General features: G+C 54.9%; 1 protein-coding gene across 1 annotated transcript; it reads left to right on the forward strand.

The window, feature by feature from the left end:
• Positions 1-3,288: 3,288 nt before the first annotated feature.
• Positions 3,289-12,979, forward strand: LOC138684119 (uncharacterized; the record flags this gene model as incomplete). The annotated part of the gene is given in 4 exon segments (XM_069777841.1): positions 3,289-3,456; positions 11,131-11,225; positions 11,852-12,027; positions 12,030-12,979. Coding segments are annotated over 4 exon segments (1,182 nt in total), but the record flags the coding sequence as incomplete, so codon positions are not given.
• Between the last annotated feature and the right edge of the window lie 4,117 nt (positions 12,980-17,096).

A 17,096-nucleotide genomic window follows, 5' to 3' on the forward strand; every position in this document is an offset into this window, starting at 1 on the left:
GTTATTTTGCTGTGTCAGTGAGGCAAAGCTGGGCTCTCCGGGGCTGAGGTCAGTGGGACCCGAGGAAGGCCATGATCGTCTTGAGGCTTTGAAGGGCTTTGCACCGAGCCCTGTCCCCGCTGGAGGGGACGCTGGTGGTGTTCAAGATGAAGGCCTTGCAGCCCTTGCTGTCGTGTGTGCCCGTGTCCCCCCCGGCCCCCGAGGTCTGTCCTTGTCGCAGGGGCTCTGTGCTGCTTTCTGCGTGGGGCCGTGTCCGTGAGTCCTGCAGGGAGCTGTCTGTCCTGGCTTCCCCACCAAAGGGCTGCTCCCCCTGGGGAAGGGGAGAGGGGAGTCGTCCGCATCCCGCCCCACCGTTGCCTGCCCTGCTGGTGGTGACTCGGCCCTGGGGGTGGCTCGGTTCCCCTCGGGGCTTTCCCCGGCTCGGATCTGGGGCTCAGCGGGGCTTTTGCACCTCTTGGGTGCTGTTTCTTGGTGCCCCCTGCTCTCCCTCCCCCTCCCACACAGGCATGGAGCGGTTCTGGAGAAGGAGCTTTTAATTGAAAAGACAAGAGGAAAGGTCCCATCCAAGCTGGTCTAACCCCTCCCTACCCCCCTCCCCGGCGCCCCCTTCAACAAGTACCCCCCCTCCTCTCCCACCCCCCACTCCCCCCATCTCCATCCCTCTCACCCCTGTCTAATCCCCGCCCCCCCCTCACACCCCCACGTTGGCCGCAAGAGCCCTGCGCTTGCTGGGTGGCATTGGCAAGGAGCTCTGCGCCTGCCTCTTCCTCCGCTTGCCTGCCGTGGCAGGTGGGGATGGTGGCAGGTCCATCCCCGCATCCTGCCACGGCTCCTGGGGCTCCATCCCGCCGCCGTTGACTATTTTGAGGCTCAGCATGGCGTCGCTGAGCTCGGGGATGCAGTAGTCAGGGGTGAGCATCTCCTCAGGCAGCGAGAGCGAGCTGAAGTCGCGGTGGGGGGTGGCTGCGCCAGTGCCGCCAGCGTCCCCAGGCATGGGGCTGCTGCTGGGAGCATGCTGGCTGACCGCCAGCCCGCCCAGGGAGCAATCAAAGAGCATTAGGGCCTCTTGGAGAGCCACTTTCTCAGCCACAGCAAGGGCATCTCCAAGGGCTTGGCTGGGGGGGACGTCGCTCCCCGGGGGGATGTCGCTGCCCGGGGGTGCCCCCGCAGGGGTGGCCGTGCTGGAGATGTTGATCTTCGCCAGCTGCCCCTCGATGTGCTGGTAGCCGTGGATGGCTGTCAGCAGCACCGGAGGGGCTGGGGCCACCCCACTCCTCTGATTTTTGTAGGGTGCGAGGTATCGTGGTTGGCCCTGGGGGGTCCCTGGGGCTGCCCAGGCCAGGGGGGCCCCGCAGCCCCCGGGACCCCACAGGGCAGCACCCGGCAGAGAAGCGGCGCCTTGGCCGAGCGTGGCGGTGGCCGGCGGAGGCAGGTGGGTGGTTGTCCACTGGATGCGGAAGACGCGGGGGTCGAAGAGGCAGCCACATGGAGCCCTCTGCAGCCCTGTGTGGGTGAGGGGGAGCCGTGCTGGTGCGGGGAGACTCTCCAGGGGCACCCGCCGAGCCGGCCCCGATGGCCGACATCCCCCAGCTCTGGGCCAGGGGCGTGGGGAGCTTGTGGCCGGGGCGATCCCCACGGGGTGAGCTGCTGTGCCGGTGGGACGGGGTTGCAAATCGGGGAGGAGACTTGCATCTAGGAGGTGAAACGGGAGAGGTGGCCCCAAATATTTGGGGAATTCTCTGCAGATGGGCTTTCCTGGGCACGCGCCGCCCGGGCGAGGGCAAGGATGCTCACCGGGGCTTGGTGAACCCCCATGTGAAAAGTGCCGGGGGAAGGGGTGTGATGGGGATGGGGAAGGTGCCAGAGCAGACTGGGGTGCCATACCTGCTGGTGGTGCCTGGGGGGCCTGGGGTGGCCGGGCTGCAGGGAAGGGCTGCTCCCGCGCGGGCAGGCGGCACAGGTTGGCTGAGCCTAAGAGAGAGAGGAGCGATGGCCGGCGGTCACCTCTGCTCTTGCCCCCCAAGAGCATCCCTGGGCTGCAGGGGTTGGGGTCAGTCCCTACCTTGAGGGTAGAAGTTTTTGGGGAGCACGAATGTCTGGAAAAGCTGGGGTGCCGGGGGGCCCCAGGGCCCAGGCAGTGGGAGCTGCACTGGTGGCCGCGCCATGGTCCCTTCTGGCTGTTGGCTGCCAAGGACTCTTTGGCGTCTCCCCGGAAGGAATGCGGGGGCTCCCTGTGTTCCGCCCCACCCCCAAGAGCCTCCCCAGCTCCTCCTGGGGAGGGAAAGGGTTAAGGGAGGCTGGGGTGCCCCCGGGGCCTACAGGCGGCTCTCAGGGTCTGCGGGTGCAAATCCTCTTTGCTTTCAACAGTATTTTTCCGGTGGGGGAAGAAGAACAAGTTGATTCAGCCGAGCCGAGCGGGGACCAAGCTGCAGCCGCAGCCTCCTTGCGCCAGATGGCAAATGCGTTTGCGACTGTTGCCCGTGCTTCTGTTCGCTGCGTTGACCGGAGCGAGGCAGAAATAGGAAAAAGGACCTCGAGGGCGCGAAGGAAGGTCACGCGGTGTCGCTCGGTGGCACGCTTTCCCCCAGCCCTCGCTCCAGTAGTGCTGTCAGGTCTTTTAGTCTCCTGATGGGAAAAGCAGCAGCTCTGGATCCCCCTCGGAGGGGGCGGCGCTTTCCCTGGGTGCGTGACACCCAGGAGGAGACGGTACCCGCCGCCGCGTGCTCCCAGAAAAGGACTGGATTCTGCCCAACGTCCGGTGTCGGGGCGCTGGGGCTGTTTGCGCTCTACGGGACCCCAGGGATGGGGTTAGTACATCCCCTCCTCGTGCTTGGAGGATTCGGCACTAGCAAGGACCCCCTGGTACCAAGGACACAGGCCTCTCGCTCCCGCTGTGTGAACAGTGTGTGGCCTGGGGGAGTCAGGACAACTGCCGTGAACCGGAGGCCAAAGATCTCTCCTGGCCTGTATCCTGTTAATTAAAGAGATGGCGCTCTGTTGGTGAGGCACCTCTGGCTGCAAGATTGCGCAAGGCCATCTGCTGCGTAACTTGTGGCAGGGACCGATGCTGGGGGCGTGAAGGCAAGCGCGCTTCTAAAACCATAAAACTCCGTTTCATTTCAGAGCGCAGCTGAGCCACCCCGCTCCTCAACACTCTGCCATCTGCACCGCTGTGGCTGGGACCGGGCAGTGCTGCACATCCCAAAGGCCACCAAGTCACACCCGTGTCCCTGCTGCTTTGCCGGGAGCTTCTGCGATGCGAGCGATGTTCTGGGGGCTGATCTCTTGGACTGCAGCTACTCTGTCCCTGACCGGCAGCTGGTCAGGAGGGTTGCGTCCCAGGTGGAATTCCACCTCTCTGACGAGAACCTGGCCAAGGATGCTTTCCTCCTGAAACATGTCCAGAAGAACAAGATGGGCTTCGTCAGCATCAAACTGCTGACGCCCTTGAAGAAGGTAGGCAGCCCGTTGCGTTGGCCAGCTGGGGTGGGAAGTGGTCTCCACGTGGAGGATGCCTGGGTGTCTGGGTGTGCTCTGGCTGTCTGCGGTGAGGTGCTCGGGGAGGACCAGGCTCTGCTCAGGCTGCCTGTGTCCCGGCAAAGCGCTGGTGGTGCAGAGCTGGGCCCTGCTGTCTGCCTTCAACGTGCTGCAGCAGTTCTCCACCCAGGGAGGGTGGCTGGGGAAGCGGTGAGGGGTCCTCAAACCCCAAGCCCAGGGCTGGGTTCACCTCTTCTGCCCGTGGTTCCCCCAGGCTGCTTTGAGAGAGGAGAGCTCGTCCTCCGGCGCTGAGGCTCCTTTACATTTGGGTTTGGGGCTTTCTCTTTTCTTTTGTTTTTCATCACGACTAGATGAATGAGCAGCGCAGTTTATTAACGCAACGGTACAGGTGCTTTTGGATTGCCCGTGATAAATAGACTGTCTGCAAAGCACGTGCAGGTGACAATACCATTGCCTACAAGCGCGTTAAGTGATGAAAGAAAAGAGCTCTAAAGAATTCTAAGTTTCCCAGGGAAGCACTCAGTACAGCCGAGTGTTCGAATCTCACACAGTAGGCAACCCTATGGCGGGGGGGGAGAGAGGCTCAGCCCGTTGAGCGATCCCAAAAGTCAGTGATGTCCTCCCGACTTGTCTGTGATGGTGTCTTCCCTGACATTTCTCCTCTCTTAAGCCCTTTTATGTTTTCTGAGTTTTTCGGTGGAGCTTGAGTGACTCTAGTCATACATACCTTTCCTTTGATTGGTATAAAGTTCTCTCACTTTGCTTTTAAAGGTGTATGCTAGAGAAAATTCAGAGCGCGTGCTCAGTGGGGGGGTGGTCGCACCTTGGAGGTGGGTAACTTTGGGGGTGGAGGTGTGTTTTGGTGTTGTAATGAGCAAAGTTCACCCAAAGGACCTGCTGTTGCGTGTGAGTACCCCAGAACTGGGCACGTGTGATAGAAACCAGAAGTGTAGGGCATTAGCTCAACAGAACCCCCATTGTGTTACCTCCTTGCTTCAGTGGATTCAATGCAGGGAGCAAGCGTTCTCGTTCCGATCGTTCCGGTTCCCTATCCCTGCGATCACAGAGCCTGGCCACGGGGTCTCGGCTCCGCTCCACCCTCCGTGTTCCTTTTCAGAGTCAGCGTACCAAGCTCCCCTGGTGTTGCTGACGTCTAAAGTTGCAGGTCACGTTGCTTAGGGAGCTACCACGGAACCGATTCTTTACGTGTGCACTGCGTTCCTCCCTGGAGGTTCACCTTCCCTTGGGGGAGGGGGGGGGTCCAGGGGCGTGTGTCATACCGACAGGTCACCTCCATCCAGCAATCATTCCACGGGCTGTGGCTGTGCCCGGGAGGCCCGGGGGTCTCTCCCTGCCCTTGGCGGCCATGCCCTGGGCCCAGCTGCTGGGTGTCCCTGGCGCCTGCTCTGCCACTCGGCTCACAAGGAGAAGCCTGGTGCTGTTCCTCTTCTCTCGGGCCATGGCAGGAACCAAGCGTGCAGCGCAGAGACCGCCCCTATTAGCCGTCCCCTCTCTGCGCCAGAGCTAAAGCCTATGCAGCCCCGCAGCCAGGAGGAGCAGGGACTTGATGTGGCTGGACACAACCCCTTTTCGTGGGGCGTAAGGGGGGTGATTTCGGCAGCCGCAGCCTGGAGGCAAGCCAAAGTGTAACCAGAGCCATAGGTTGGGATGGTGGGTGCCAAGAGCCCGCCACGGAAGTAAGCCAGGCTTTGAGAAACAAGTGCGCGGAGGTGACCCCAGTGTGGTGGAAGGAAAGGTTGGTCGTATTCAGACGTGGACCATTTGGATCCGTGACCAAAGCCCAGCCAGGCAAAGGACAGACAGCTCTTCCAAACTGTCAAAATAGCCCATTGCTGCTATTGCCGTCACATCCCCTTGTCCCACTGAAACCCAGCTGCGCAGCCTTTCTATTAAACACGCGCGTTGGCCGTGTTTGTATGGGATACCAAAGGCGCTTCAGCCATGGGTGAAACTTCCACAGCTCACCTGTGACTTGAACCTTTCTGAGAGTTCTTTGCCTACCTCGGTTTGTGGGAAGATGTTCGGATCTTACCTCAAACCCTGGCAAGTCTCCTTTTCCTCTAGGATTTAGTATTTTGAGTACTGAGAGATTAAGAGAGGTAGTCTCCTTGCCATTTTGTGCGTTGGTGCCAAAATGGATCTGTACCTTCAGACTATGTAAATAAGGGCATGTAGGCCACAGACATTCCTTTGGTTGTGGTGATGCCAGAGGTGAAAGACAGGGGTTTGGTTCCCTCTGCAGAGATGTAGAGAGCATGCACGGTTTCCTCACCGTTCCTTACCAAGGCACCAAGGGACACTTGCTACCACGCTGTCAGGGGAGGTTCAGACTTGACGTGAGGAGACATTTCTTTGCCAAGAGGGTGGTCACACCCTGAAACAGGCTTCCTGGAGAGGTGGTGGATGCCCCGTGCCTGTCAGTGTTGAAGAGGCATTTGGACAATGCCCTTAATACCATGCTTGAACTTTTGGTCAGCCCTGAAACGGTCAGGTAATCGGACTAGATGATGGTTGTAGGTTTCTTCCAGCTGAACTGTTCCATTCTATTCTGTTCTGTTCTACTCTGCTCTGTTCCCTGTGCTCACCATAAGTCAAATACCAACGAGACTGTTATTTGCCTGAAACGCCAGGGGGGTTTCAGCTCCAAAACCACTTTGAAGGACACATAACACAAAGGTTGCAAGTGGAAACAGGCTATTATTTTTATTTTTCTGAGTCTGTTTCAGAGCTGATGCTCACAAGCCTTAACACAATGTGCCTGTGTAGCCAGGAGCAGGCTGATGCATTCTTCAGTTGAGCTTGAGAAAACATCCTTTGCATCCTGGCAAAGGCAAGTCCCAGAGCTACAGAAAGTAGCAGGAGGAATACAGGCCAAGCAGTCCCTGTTTCCTGAAGAGTGAGAACGTGCAGAATGAGGATCAGGACCGACCACACACAAAAGAAGAAGAAGGAGGAGGAGGAGGAGGTGTGTGGTACCGTGGGGTATTTTCCAAAGTATGACAGGTAGAGGTGAAAAGCGTATTTTTGCGTTCGGCAACTTGCTCCGCCGCTGTGCTTCTTGGCCAACGATGCACAAAAGGCGCTCTCGTGCCGGCCCTGCGCTTGATTTGCGTGCAGGGAGAGGTGAAAAGTGGCAGCTCCTGATGGGGCAGCAAGCCTGGAGCCCTTGCAAGCACAGGCTGTTTTGCCCAAGCCATAAGCCCTGGGGAAATGGAGCTAAGGGAAGAGCAGAGCTCGCTCCCGCTCCCGCTCCAGACTTGCACTGGGCAAGAGAGCCCGAGAGAGGCAGGGCACGAGCGGTGCCTTGGAGGTGCAAGAGCAGCAGGCAGGGAGCTAGGCGAAAGGGCCCAGAGGAGCCCTGACAAGGGGCTGTGCTCAGTGCTACAGAGGACAAGAAGCAACCCCCGGGAGCATCCCTTGGAGCCCGGCCTGGGAGTCCGAAAGCTTCCTCCCCCCGGATGCGGGGCACGAGGGCCACCTTCGTGGAGCACGAGCAGCGGGCACCTAGCCACAACGGCCCAAAGGAGCCCTGGCGAGGGGCCGTGCTCAGTGCTGCAGAGGAAGGCAAAAAACCCCCGGGGACACTTGCTAGCCCACCGTGGGGGAAAAAAAGCCTTCCTCCCCCTAGCTGCAGGGCACGAGAGGCCATCTTCGTGGTGCACGAGCAGCAGGCAGTAACCTAGCCAAAATGGACCGGAGGAGCCCTGGCAAGTGGTCCTGCTCAGTGCTGCAGAGGAAGGCAAAAAACCCCCGGGGCCCAGTGCCAATCTGCGCCGGGGGAAAATTCCTTCCTGACCCCAGAGCTGGCGATCGGCTATTCCCTGAGCACGTGAGCAAGACCTGCCTCCTGGTCCCGCAGGCTGGTCACGCCTCCCAGGGGATGCCCAGCCCCAGATTTCGTCAAGGCCGCTACCCAAGATGATTTTGCTCCTTTGGAGGAAGCTCTCCTCTTCGGGATGCACCCGAGACTCCTCCCAGGCATCTCCCAGAGTCTTTTAGCCTCTGCTTTAACTACCTAACACCTCAGGTAGCAGCCCCAGACTCTTCCAAGGAAGCTACCCAAGATGATTTTTCTCCTTTGCAGGAAGCTCTCTCCTCTGGGATCGACCCAAGACTCCTCCCAGGCATCTCCCAGAGTGTTTTGACCTCTGCGTTCGGGACCAGAGATCCCAGCTGCCTGCCCCAGACTCCTCCAAGTAAGTAGCTCAAGACATTTTTTTTCTCCTGTAGAGAAATCTCTCAACTCTGACAGCCACCTGAGACTCCTCCCAGGCATCTCCTAGAGTCTTTTGGCCTCTGCTTTACGTACCTAAGATCTCAGGTAGCAGCCCCAGACTCCTCCAGGGAAGCTACCCAAGATGATTCTTCTCTTTTGCAGGAAGCTCTCTCCTCCAGGATTGACCCAAGACTCCTCCCAGGCGTCTCCCAGAATGTTTTGACCTCTGTGTTCGGGACCGGAGATCCCAGCTACCTGCCCCAGACTTCTCCAAGTAAGTAGCTCAAGACATTTTTTTTCTCCTGTAGAGAAATCTCTCAACTCTGACAGCCACCTGAGACTCCTCCCAGGCATCTCCTAGAGTCTTTTGGCCTCTGCTTTACGTACCTAAGATCTCAGGTAGCAGCCCCAGACTCTTCCAAGGAAGCTACCCAAGATGATTCTTCTCTTTTGCAGGAAGCTCTCTCCTCCAGGATTGACCCAAGACTCCTCCCAGGCGTCTCCCAGAATGTTTTGACCTCTGTGTTCGGGACCGGAGATCCCAGCTACCTGCCCCAGACTCCTCCAAGTAAGTAGCTCAAGACATTTTTTTTCTCCTGTAGAGAAATCTCTCAACTCCGACAGCCACCTGAGACTCCTCCCAGGCATCTCCTAGAGTCTTCTGTCCTCTGCTTTACCTACCTAAGGTCTCAGGTAGAAGCCCCAGACTCCTCCAAGGAAGCTACCTTTGAGGTTTTTTTCTTTTTTGGAGGAAGCTCTGCCCTCCGGGATCCCCCTGTGACTCCTTCCAGGCGTCTCCTAGAGTCTTTTGGCCTTTTCTTATAAGGACCTGAGATCCCAGGTAGCAGCCCCAGACTTGTCTAATGAGGCTACCCCGGATGATTTTTCTCCTTTGGAGGAAGCTCTTTCCTCCGGGATCCACCCGAGAATCCTCCCAGGCATCTCCCAGAATCTTTTGGCCTCTGCTTTACGGACCTAAGATCCTAAGAAAAGATAGCTATGAAAAGGCCAAAAGGCTCTGGGAGATGCCTGGGAGGAGTCACAGGTGGATCCCAAAGGGGAGAGCTTCCTCCAAAAAAGAAAAAACCTCAAGGGTAGCTTCCTTTTAGGAGTCTGGGGCTGCTACCCAAGATCTTGCACGAGCAGCAGGCAGTAACCTAGCCAAAACGGACTGGAGGAGCCCTGACAAGTGGTCCTGCTCAGTGCTGCAGAGGAAGGCAAAAAACCCCCGGGGCCCAGTGCCAATCTGCGCCGGGGGAAAATTCCTTCCTGACCCCAGAGCTGGCGATCGGCTATTCCCTGAGCACGTGTGAGCAAGACCTGCCTCCTGGTCCCGCAGGCTGGTCACGCCCCCCAGAGGATGCCCAAGCCCTGTTCTCCCTGAACCTGGAGCCACCTCGGGGCTTCCGAGAGTGGCCAAGTGCCCCCGGCCTGATCGACCTTGGGGGCAAGAATCCTTCCCACGCCTTCGGGCCACCAGCGGGTGCTCCAAAGCACTGGGAGCCCTGGCAACATCTCTGCATCCCACTTCTTACGGCTGCTGCCACTGGTTCCGCAGGGAGTGAGGACGGCGAGCTCTGCAGTGCTCCTCAAGAAGGCATTCCCTTGGTCTTGCCACAGCTCTCCATCCAAAAAAGCCTGATGGCCTCGGGCACCTCCAGGGCTTGGTGGTTCTTCTCGTCTCCAGCAGCCTGGTGCAGCCTCCGGTCTTCCTCCCTCAGCGCCCGGCAAGTAATTCCAGCGGCTCCTCACAGACTTCCTCTGGGATGTCTCTGGGCCGCCTGCCAGGCAGACTGGCAGTGGGACAGGGGAGGCTGCCCCTTTTATAGTGCCCCGGGGCATTGTGACTGCTGCGTTGCCGGGTGGTGGCACTGCGACACGGGGGGGTGGTGTGAGGGGGCCCCCCGTGCGCAGCGCTGCCCGCCGCCCCTCGGCCCAGCATCCTTCGGAGGAAGGCCTTTGGGGCGCCGGCCCCGGGGGCTGTGTTGCGTTACCGAGTCCAGAAGTTTGGCAGAAAATAAACCGCCTTGCGTTCCAGCTTATCCTCAGATGTCAGAGGGGCTGGGGACGGCTGGGTTTAATTTCTGAGTGATGTCCAATTCGACGCTCTAAGGGCGGTCGCGTTCAATGTGCTGAACTATCACGATGAGGGATGCCCTTAATAGCGTACTGCACTCTGGCTTAGCTGCGTTCAACGCACGAGAATGACCAGACTTCGGGAGTTTGGTTGCGCTAACAAATTATCACGACTAGATGAATGAGCAGCGCAGTTTATTAAAGCAACGGTACAGGTGCTTTTGGATTGCCCGTGATAAATAGACTGTCTGCAAAGCACGTGCAGGTGACAATACCGTTGCCTACAGGCGCGTTAAATGATGAAAGAAAAGAGCTCTAAAGAATTCTAAGTTTCCCGGGGAAGCACTCAGTACAGCCGAGTGTTCAAATCTCACACAATAGGCAACCCTATGGCGGGGGGGAGAGAGGCTCAGCCCATCGACTGATCCCAGAAGTCAGCAATGTCCTCCCGACTTGTCTGTGATGGTGTCTTCCCTGACATTTCTCCTCTCTTAAGCCCTTTTATGTTTTCTGAGTTTTTCGGTGGAGCTTGAGTGACTCTAGTCACACATACCTTTCCTTTCGTATAAAGTTCTCTCGGTTTGCTTTTAAAGGTATACGTTAGAGAAAATTCAGAGCGCGTGCTCAGTGGGGGGCGGTCGCACCTTGGAGGTGGGTAACTTTGGGGGTGGAGGTGTGTTTTGGTATTATAATGAGCAGAGTTCACCTGAAACATGTCCAGAAGAACAAGATGGGCTTCGTCAGCATCAAACTGCTGACATCCTTGAAGAAGGTAGGCAGCCCGTTGCGTTGGCCAGCCGGGGTGGGAAGTGGCCTCCACGTGGAGGATGCCTGGGTGTCTGGGTGTGCTCTGGCTGTCTGCGGTGAGGTGCTCGGGGAGGACCAGGCTCTGCTCAGGCTGCCTGTGTCCCGGCAAAGCGCTGGTGGTGCAGAGCTGGGCCCTGCTGTCTGCCTTCAACGTGCTGCAGCAGTTCTCCACCCAGGGAGGGTGGCTGTGGAAGCGGTGAGGGGTCCTCAAACCCCAAGCCCAGGGCTGGGTTCACCTCTTCTGCCCGTGGTTCCCCCAGGCTGCTCTGGGAGAGATCATGCCTTAACTAAAAAACTGCAGGGAAGCACTGGTGGTGTGATGTACAGGGAAGCTGTGTCTTCTTGCCATGGTCCGGGAGCACAGGCGACCTTCTCCCACAAATCCTGAAAGGGGGATATTGCCTTGCCATGACCTCAGGTTGATGGGGTTGCAGCCTGCCTCGATGATGGGTTTAGGGTGGTCCCTGCCTGGGGAGACTCACAGTGACACAGTGGCCCCCTCTGTCCCTCAGGTGAAATACCTGACGCATGACTGGTGGCTGACGCTTTACACCCTGCGGTTCTCAGAGCTGCTGGAGGTGAACAAGGAGGGCACCAAAGTGAGGCGGTGGGTGATAGCATATGTCCATACATTCTGTATGGTATGTCTAAATATTTGTTGGTTTTAATATTTTGTACCAGCCGTGGAAACTGGTTTGCTGCTAGGTGACTGTAAAAGTGAGATTTGGTAAATAATTATTAGAAATCTTATACTAACACTATGATTGAAAAAAGAGACAGAAGTGTAGCCAAGTAATTAACTAGTAGAGGTAGTTACTCCTAAGTTTTACAGTTCTTTGCTCTTATGACTGGATGTTCCTGTACATTAGATAAGATTAATATTGAAACTGACCATATATGACTGAAACCATGTTAAGCTCCAAGATCAAAGAACAAGGATGACGAACAAGACTTGAAGGTCAGCCAACAGAATTTGAAATGGATCGGTGGTCGCAAAAGCAGCCCTTTGACTCAAATGAAGAACCGTTGCATGTGATCAGATGTAGGCAATACTATGATACTCAGTTACAATAATTTTTATGTATATGTATACTAATCTGATTAATATGTAATTGGTTACTCCATATAACCTGTTGAAGCTGTGGCACGCGTGCTAGGTGGAACTATCCCCCGTGCATCCAGCGCTGCAATAAAGAATGCCTACTTTCTAAAACTCCAAAATGAGTCTTAGAGAGTTTCTTCGACTGGCTTTTCGGTATCATGGGTCCCCATCCCCGAGTCCCTGCTGAGTGTCCCCCCCAGCAGACTGCTGCTGGCCTGGGAGCTGCTGCCCCTGGAGCAGGACGTGCTGCTGCTGCTCCAGAAGAATTTCCTCAAGACCATCACGAGGATGTTCAGCCCCTTCGGCACCATCGCATCCTGCGGCCGGGCCGCAAGCTGCCCTCGGATGTGCGGAAATACACGTCAGACTTCCCCGAGCTGCTGAGCAAGCACTGCGCACTGGTGGAGTACAAGAGCCTGGGGAGCGCTTCAGCCTTGAGGAGCCTTGAGGACCTCGGCCACCAGAGCTGTCCGCGTGGCGAGAGCATCAGGGTGGTCCGGCTCTGCGGGAAGGGCTCCAAGAAGACAGCCAGGGCCAAGAGGGAGGTGGCGGAGGAGCTGATGGACCAGCCGGGTTGGAAAGCGCAGGCGGTGGCCGCGACCTTCCCCAACGGCCTCGGGGACTCCCTGCTCTGCAGCTCCCCGGAGTTGAACGGTGCCCAGGCGCTGCCACCCCTCCTCCTGCACAAGGACCTCTCGGCACCCTCCTGGCCCGGCAGCAACTTCAAGCCCAGCAATTTCAGCAATGCCTTCACTGGATTGCTCCTCGCCAGCAAAGTCTTCCCTCCGCTCGGGACAGGCTTGGGCACAGGCAGCTGCTACGGCCTCTGCTCCAGCACTGAGAGCACTCGTGGCTGCGGCTGGGGGAGTGGGGTGGGTGCCTGGGCACCCTGGCCCAGCAGCCCCTCTCCAGATGCCAAACCTCTTGCCGGCAATCCTCCGGCAGCGACGTGGGTGCCTGAGCCCCTCGGCCTGCGGGATGCGGTGCTTTGCCTGCCCCACTGTTGTCCCAAAAGTGGGGTCATTCACCCGGTGTGCAAAATGCCAATATAAACACAGAGCAGAGGTATTTTATTCCAGTTCTTGTTTACGCAAAGATGGGGGCTAGGTGGTAATCCGCAAAGCTAGCACCCCTCATGCCTAAATGGGCAAGCAATTTATACAGTTCAGTTATACATATTCAATTTCCAAAGTTCTTCCAAAAACTATTACTGGGAGTCGCTTATCTCGCACAGTTTCCATTGGGCTAAAGTTTCCCTGCTTGGAATTAAAGGTACAGTGTTCTTTTCTTTTACAGCACATGCTCAAGGAGAGTTGGGGGGGTAAGTCTTTTTGGTGTGGAATTGAGTTGGTGGTCATGATCTCCCCCTGCCACCTTTCTTTACCTTTCCTCCAGTTTTCGAAGATTTTTCTGACTTCATGCCTATTAGCAATTATTCAACTTTTTGGCGCCTCCTGGGGTAGGATGTTCCCTTCTTCTCAGTCTTTTAGTTCTTCTTCAGGGGCACAGTTGTTAGCAAGGCATGCATTGGTTATACAAAGGGGATCTTGTTTCACAAGACCTTTGTGGCCTTTTTCGTGTGGCTTAAGTACATAATTTCTTAAGTACATCATTTCCCCCTGTGGTGGGTTGACCCTGGCTGGACGCCAGGTGCCCACCAAAGCCGTTCTATCACTCCCCCTCCTCAGCTGGACAGGGGAGAGAAAATATAACAAAGAGCTTGTGGGTCGAGATAAGGACAGGAGAGATCACTCACCAATTACCATCACTGGCAAAAGAGACTCCGCTTGGGGAAAATTAACTCAATTTATTACAAATCAACCAGAGTAGGGTAATGAGAAATAAACCCAAATCTCAGAACACCTTCCCTCCACCCCTCCCTTCTTCCTGGGCACAACTTCACTCCCGGATTCCCTACCAACCCCCCCCAGTGGCACAGGGGGACGGGCAATGGGGTTTACGGTCAGTTCATCACACGTTATTTTCTGCCGCTTCATCCTCCTCGGGGGAAGGACTCATCACATTCTTCCCCTGCTCCAGCGTGGGGTCCCTCCCACGGGAGACAGTCCTCCATGAACTTCTCCAACATGGGTCCCTCCCATGGGCCGCAGTTCTTCACGAACTGCTCCAGCATGGGTCCTTTCCACGGTGTGTAGTCCTTCAGGAGCACGCTGCTCCAGCGTGGGTCCCCCGTGGGGTCACAAGTCCTGCCAGAAAAACTGCTCCAACGTGGGCTCCTCTCTCCACAGATCCGCAGGTCCTGCCAGGAGCCTGCTGCAGCGCGGGCTTCCCACAGGGTCACAGCCTCCTGCGGGAACCCACCTGCTCTGGCGTAGGGTCCTCCACGGGCTGCAGGTGGAGATCTGCTCCACCGTGGACCTCCATGGACTGCAGGAGGACAGCCTGCCTCACCATGGTCTTCCCCACGGGCTGCAGGGGAATCTCTGCTCTGGCGCCTGGAGCATCTCCTCCCCCTCCTTCTTCACTGACCTGGGGGTCTGCAGGGTTGTTTCTCTTACATGTTCTCACTCCTCCCTCGGGCTGCCATTTCTGTCTGTCCCAGCAACTTTTTTTTCCTTCTTAAATATGTTATCACAGAGGTGCTGCCTTGGCCGGCAGCAGGTCCGTCTTAGAGCCGACTGATATTGCCTCTGTCGGACACAGGGGAAGCTTCCAGCAGCTTCTCACAGAAGCCACCCCTGTAACCCCTCCCCGCTACCAAAGCCTTGCCACACAAAGCCAATACACCCCCCTTTGAGACTATGAGATCTCTTCATATGAGTCTCATAAGTCTCACTACTTCATTTTATCGTTACATATGCTCTAGCCATGGCTTGTAAAACCAGTCTCTTGATAGAACTTAAAACAACACAAAGTATGATTGTAATAATGACAACAGTGGTCGAAGTTTAAATTAGGTTTGCCAGCCATCCAGTAAGGGAGGATCCTGTTCCATGTAATATTTTATTTAACCACCCTATTTCCATTGTTGTTCTTCTTCTTTCTTAGAAAGGTAATATTCCCCAATTTAAAGGATTGTCTGCCAGCTCAGATGGAGGGAGAGAAGCGGTTACACTAACATTCTGGATTTGCCCAAAGGACTGGATAAGCTGTAAAACCAAATTCTCTTGACCTACTGCTAGTACCAAATGGGATATTATAATATTCAGGTTCTTCATTCTCTCAAAGTTCAATGGTCTCAGATATTAGCTGAAATTTGAGTTTCCCAGTCTGTGGCTGTCCACTTTCCCTGATCTGGTTCTGGTGCTCTTTTCACTCACGTGTAATGAATCCAGGAGTCCATTCCTTCTACTCTGGCTGCAGTACAGGTTTTCAATAACATGGTGTGAGGTCCTTTCCACCTTTATCCAACAGGAGAGAGGCCTTCTGATTTAGATACCTGTGTAGTGAAGATAAAGTATGCGAAAGAGAAATCAAATACTCTTTAACATCAGCCTGCCCTTTTATATGCATTTGGTCTCCTGTGATGTTAGAAAGACTCATGGGATATGCTTTCCCATAAACAACCTTAAAAGGACTTACTTTCCCTTTGACCCTAGGAGTTACTCGAATTCGTAAAAGAGCCATAGGTAAAATTTCTACCCATTTAAGGTGTGTTTTCTTGACACAGTTTAGCAAGTTGCCTTTTAAGAGTTTGATTCATTCTTTCTAGCTTCCCACTTGATTGTGGCCTCCGAGGGGTGTGTAATTCCCACTTAATCTGTAAAAATTTAGAAATCTCTTGCATGACTTCTGCAAGAAGATGAGGCCCATTATTAGAGGAGATTCCTTCTGGAATACCAAATCGGGGTATTATTTCCTTCAATAGGATTCTAATTACCTCTCTAGCTCTTTGTTGGTATGGCAAGGGAAAGCCTCTGGCCAGCCAGAAAAGATATCTACCAATGTCAATAAATATTTATATTCGTTATACCTAGGTAGCTCTGAAAAATCTATTTGCCAGTATTCCCCAGGAATTATTCCTTGTTTCACAATTCCTCCTATAACTTTTTTCCCAATTTTTGGATTATTAGCACAGCAGATGGTACACTTTTTTTACTACCATGTCTGCTACCCTTTGTATCTTTGGTCCAAAAAAAATTTCTTTTTGCAGTTATTGTCAATGCGTCTTCTCCTGGATGCATCTCCTGATGTAATCTCTTGATCAAAGTTTCCATCATTCTTTCAGGAATCAATAATGGCGTTAACGGTGTTATCCACCAACCTTGTCCATTTTTGGAGCAGTCTATCTGTTCTGCTAATTCATCTTCCTTCTCAGTATGTTTTGGTGGTGGTAATTCTAAACGAGGCCCTGGAATTAAAGCTTCTTCAAATTTCGGCTCCTTTAGAACTGCCTTTTTAGCAAGACAATCAGCCTTCCAATTTCCGTTTATAATTTCACTATTTCCTTTTTGGTGGGCTTTGCAATGCATTATTGCAACCTTTGGTAAGAGAACCGCTTGCAGCAGTCTCGTAACTTCAGTCCCATATTTTACTGGAGTTCCCTGTGAGTTTAACAGTCCTCTTTCCTTCCAAATTGCCCCCAGATTGCATGCACCACCCCAAATGCATATTCAGAATCTGTGTGTGTATATATATTTAGTCTTTTTCCATGACTTAGTTCTAGAGCTCGCATCAATGCTATTAATTCAGCCCTTTGAGCGGATGTGTTGCTAGGCAGTGCCTTAGTCTCTAGTGGTTGGGCATTTGTTACCACTGCATATCCAGCTCTTCGTTTTCCTTCCAGCATAGAGCTGCTGCCATCAGTGAAGAGCTCTACTTCTGCATCAGGCAGGGGTTCATCCTGTAGGTGTGGTCTGCTGGAATACACTTGTTCAGTCCATCTGTGAGCATGGTCGGCGCGTGACTGCTGGATTATGACAATATGCCACGTGTACAAAGCCCATGAACCAATAGACAGGGTGGCTATGGCTCGCGCAGCGCGCCTAGCCAGCGAGCGCATGCGTCATAGGCTCCCTATGTTGCAACTGAGGCGTGTTTTGGCACCCGCTGGCCACGTGTGCCGAAACCCATTCCTCTGCAAATGTGTAAATACCGGGATTTTTCTGGAGAGCATGGGGCTGGTGTACGGCGAGGCCACCATTGCTTCCGTGGGGACGCCCACGTAAAGCCGGCACCTACCGATTGCTGGGCTGAGCTCGTGGTGCAAGACAGCACAAGAATGTACGGATGGTCCATCTTCCTCACAGTCCTCGGGTCGGTACGTTAATTTGCTTTACAAGATACCCTTAGCATAATGCATGTCTGTAGTTACTAAATGCTTGCTTTTCCCCTTCTAGTCAGTGTGTGTGTTCACCTTCTCGGGAATCTGCGAAATCACCCTAAAACAGCAACCCTGTTTTATGGAATGAAATT

Source organism: Haliaeetus albicilla, unplaced genomic scaffold (assembly GCF_947461875.1).
Source record: "Haliaeetus albicilla unplaced genomic scaffold, bHalAlb1.1 scaffold_128, whole genome shotgun sequence".
Classification (NCBI taxonomy): Eukaryota; Metazoa; Chordata; class Aves; order Accipitriformes; family Accipitridae; genus Haliaeetus; species Haliaeetus albicilla.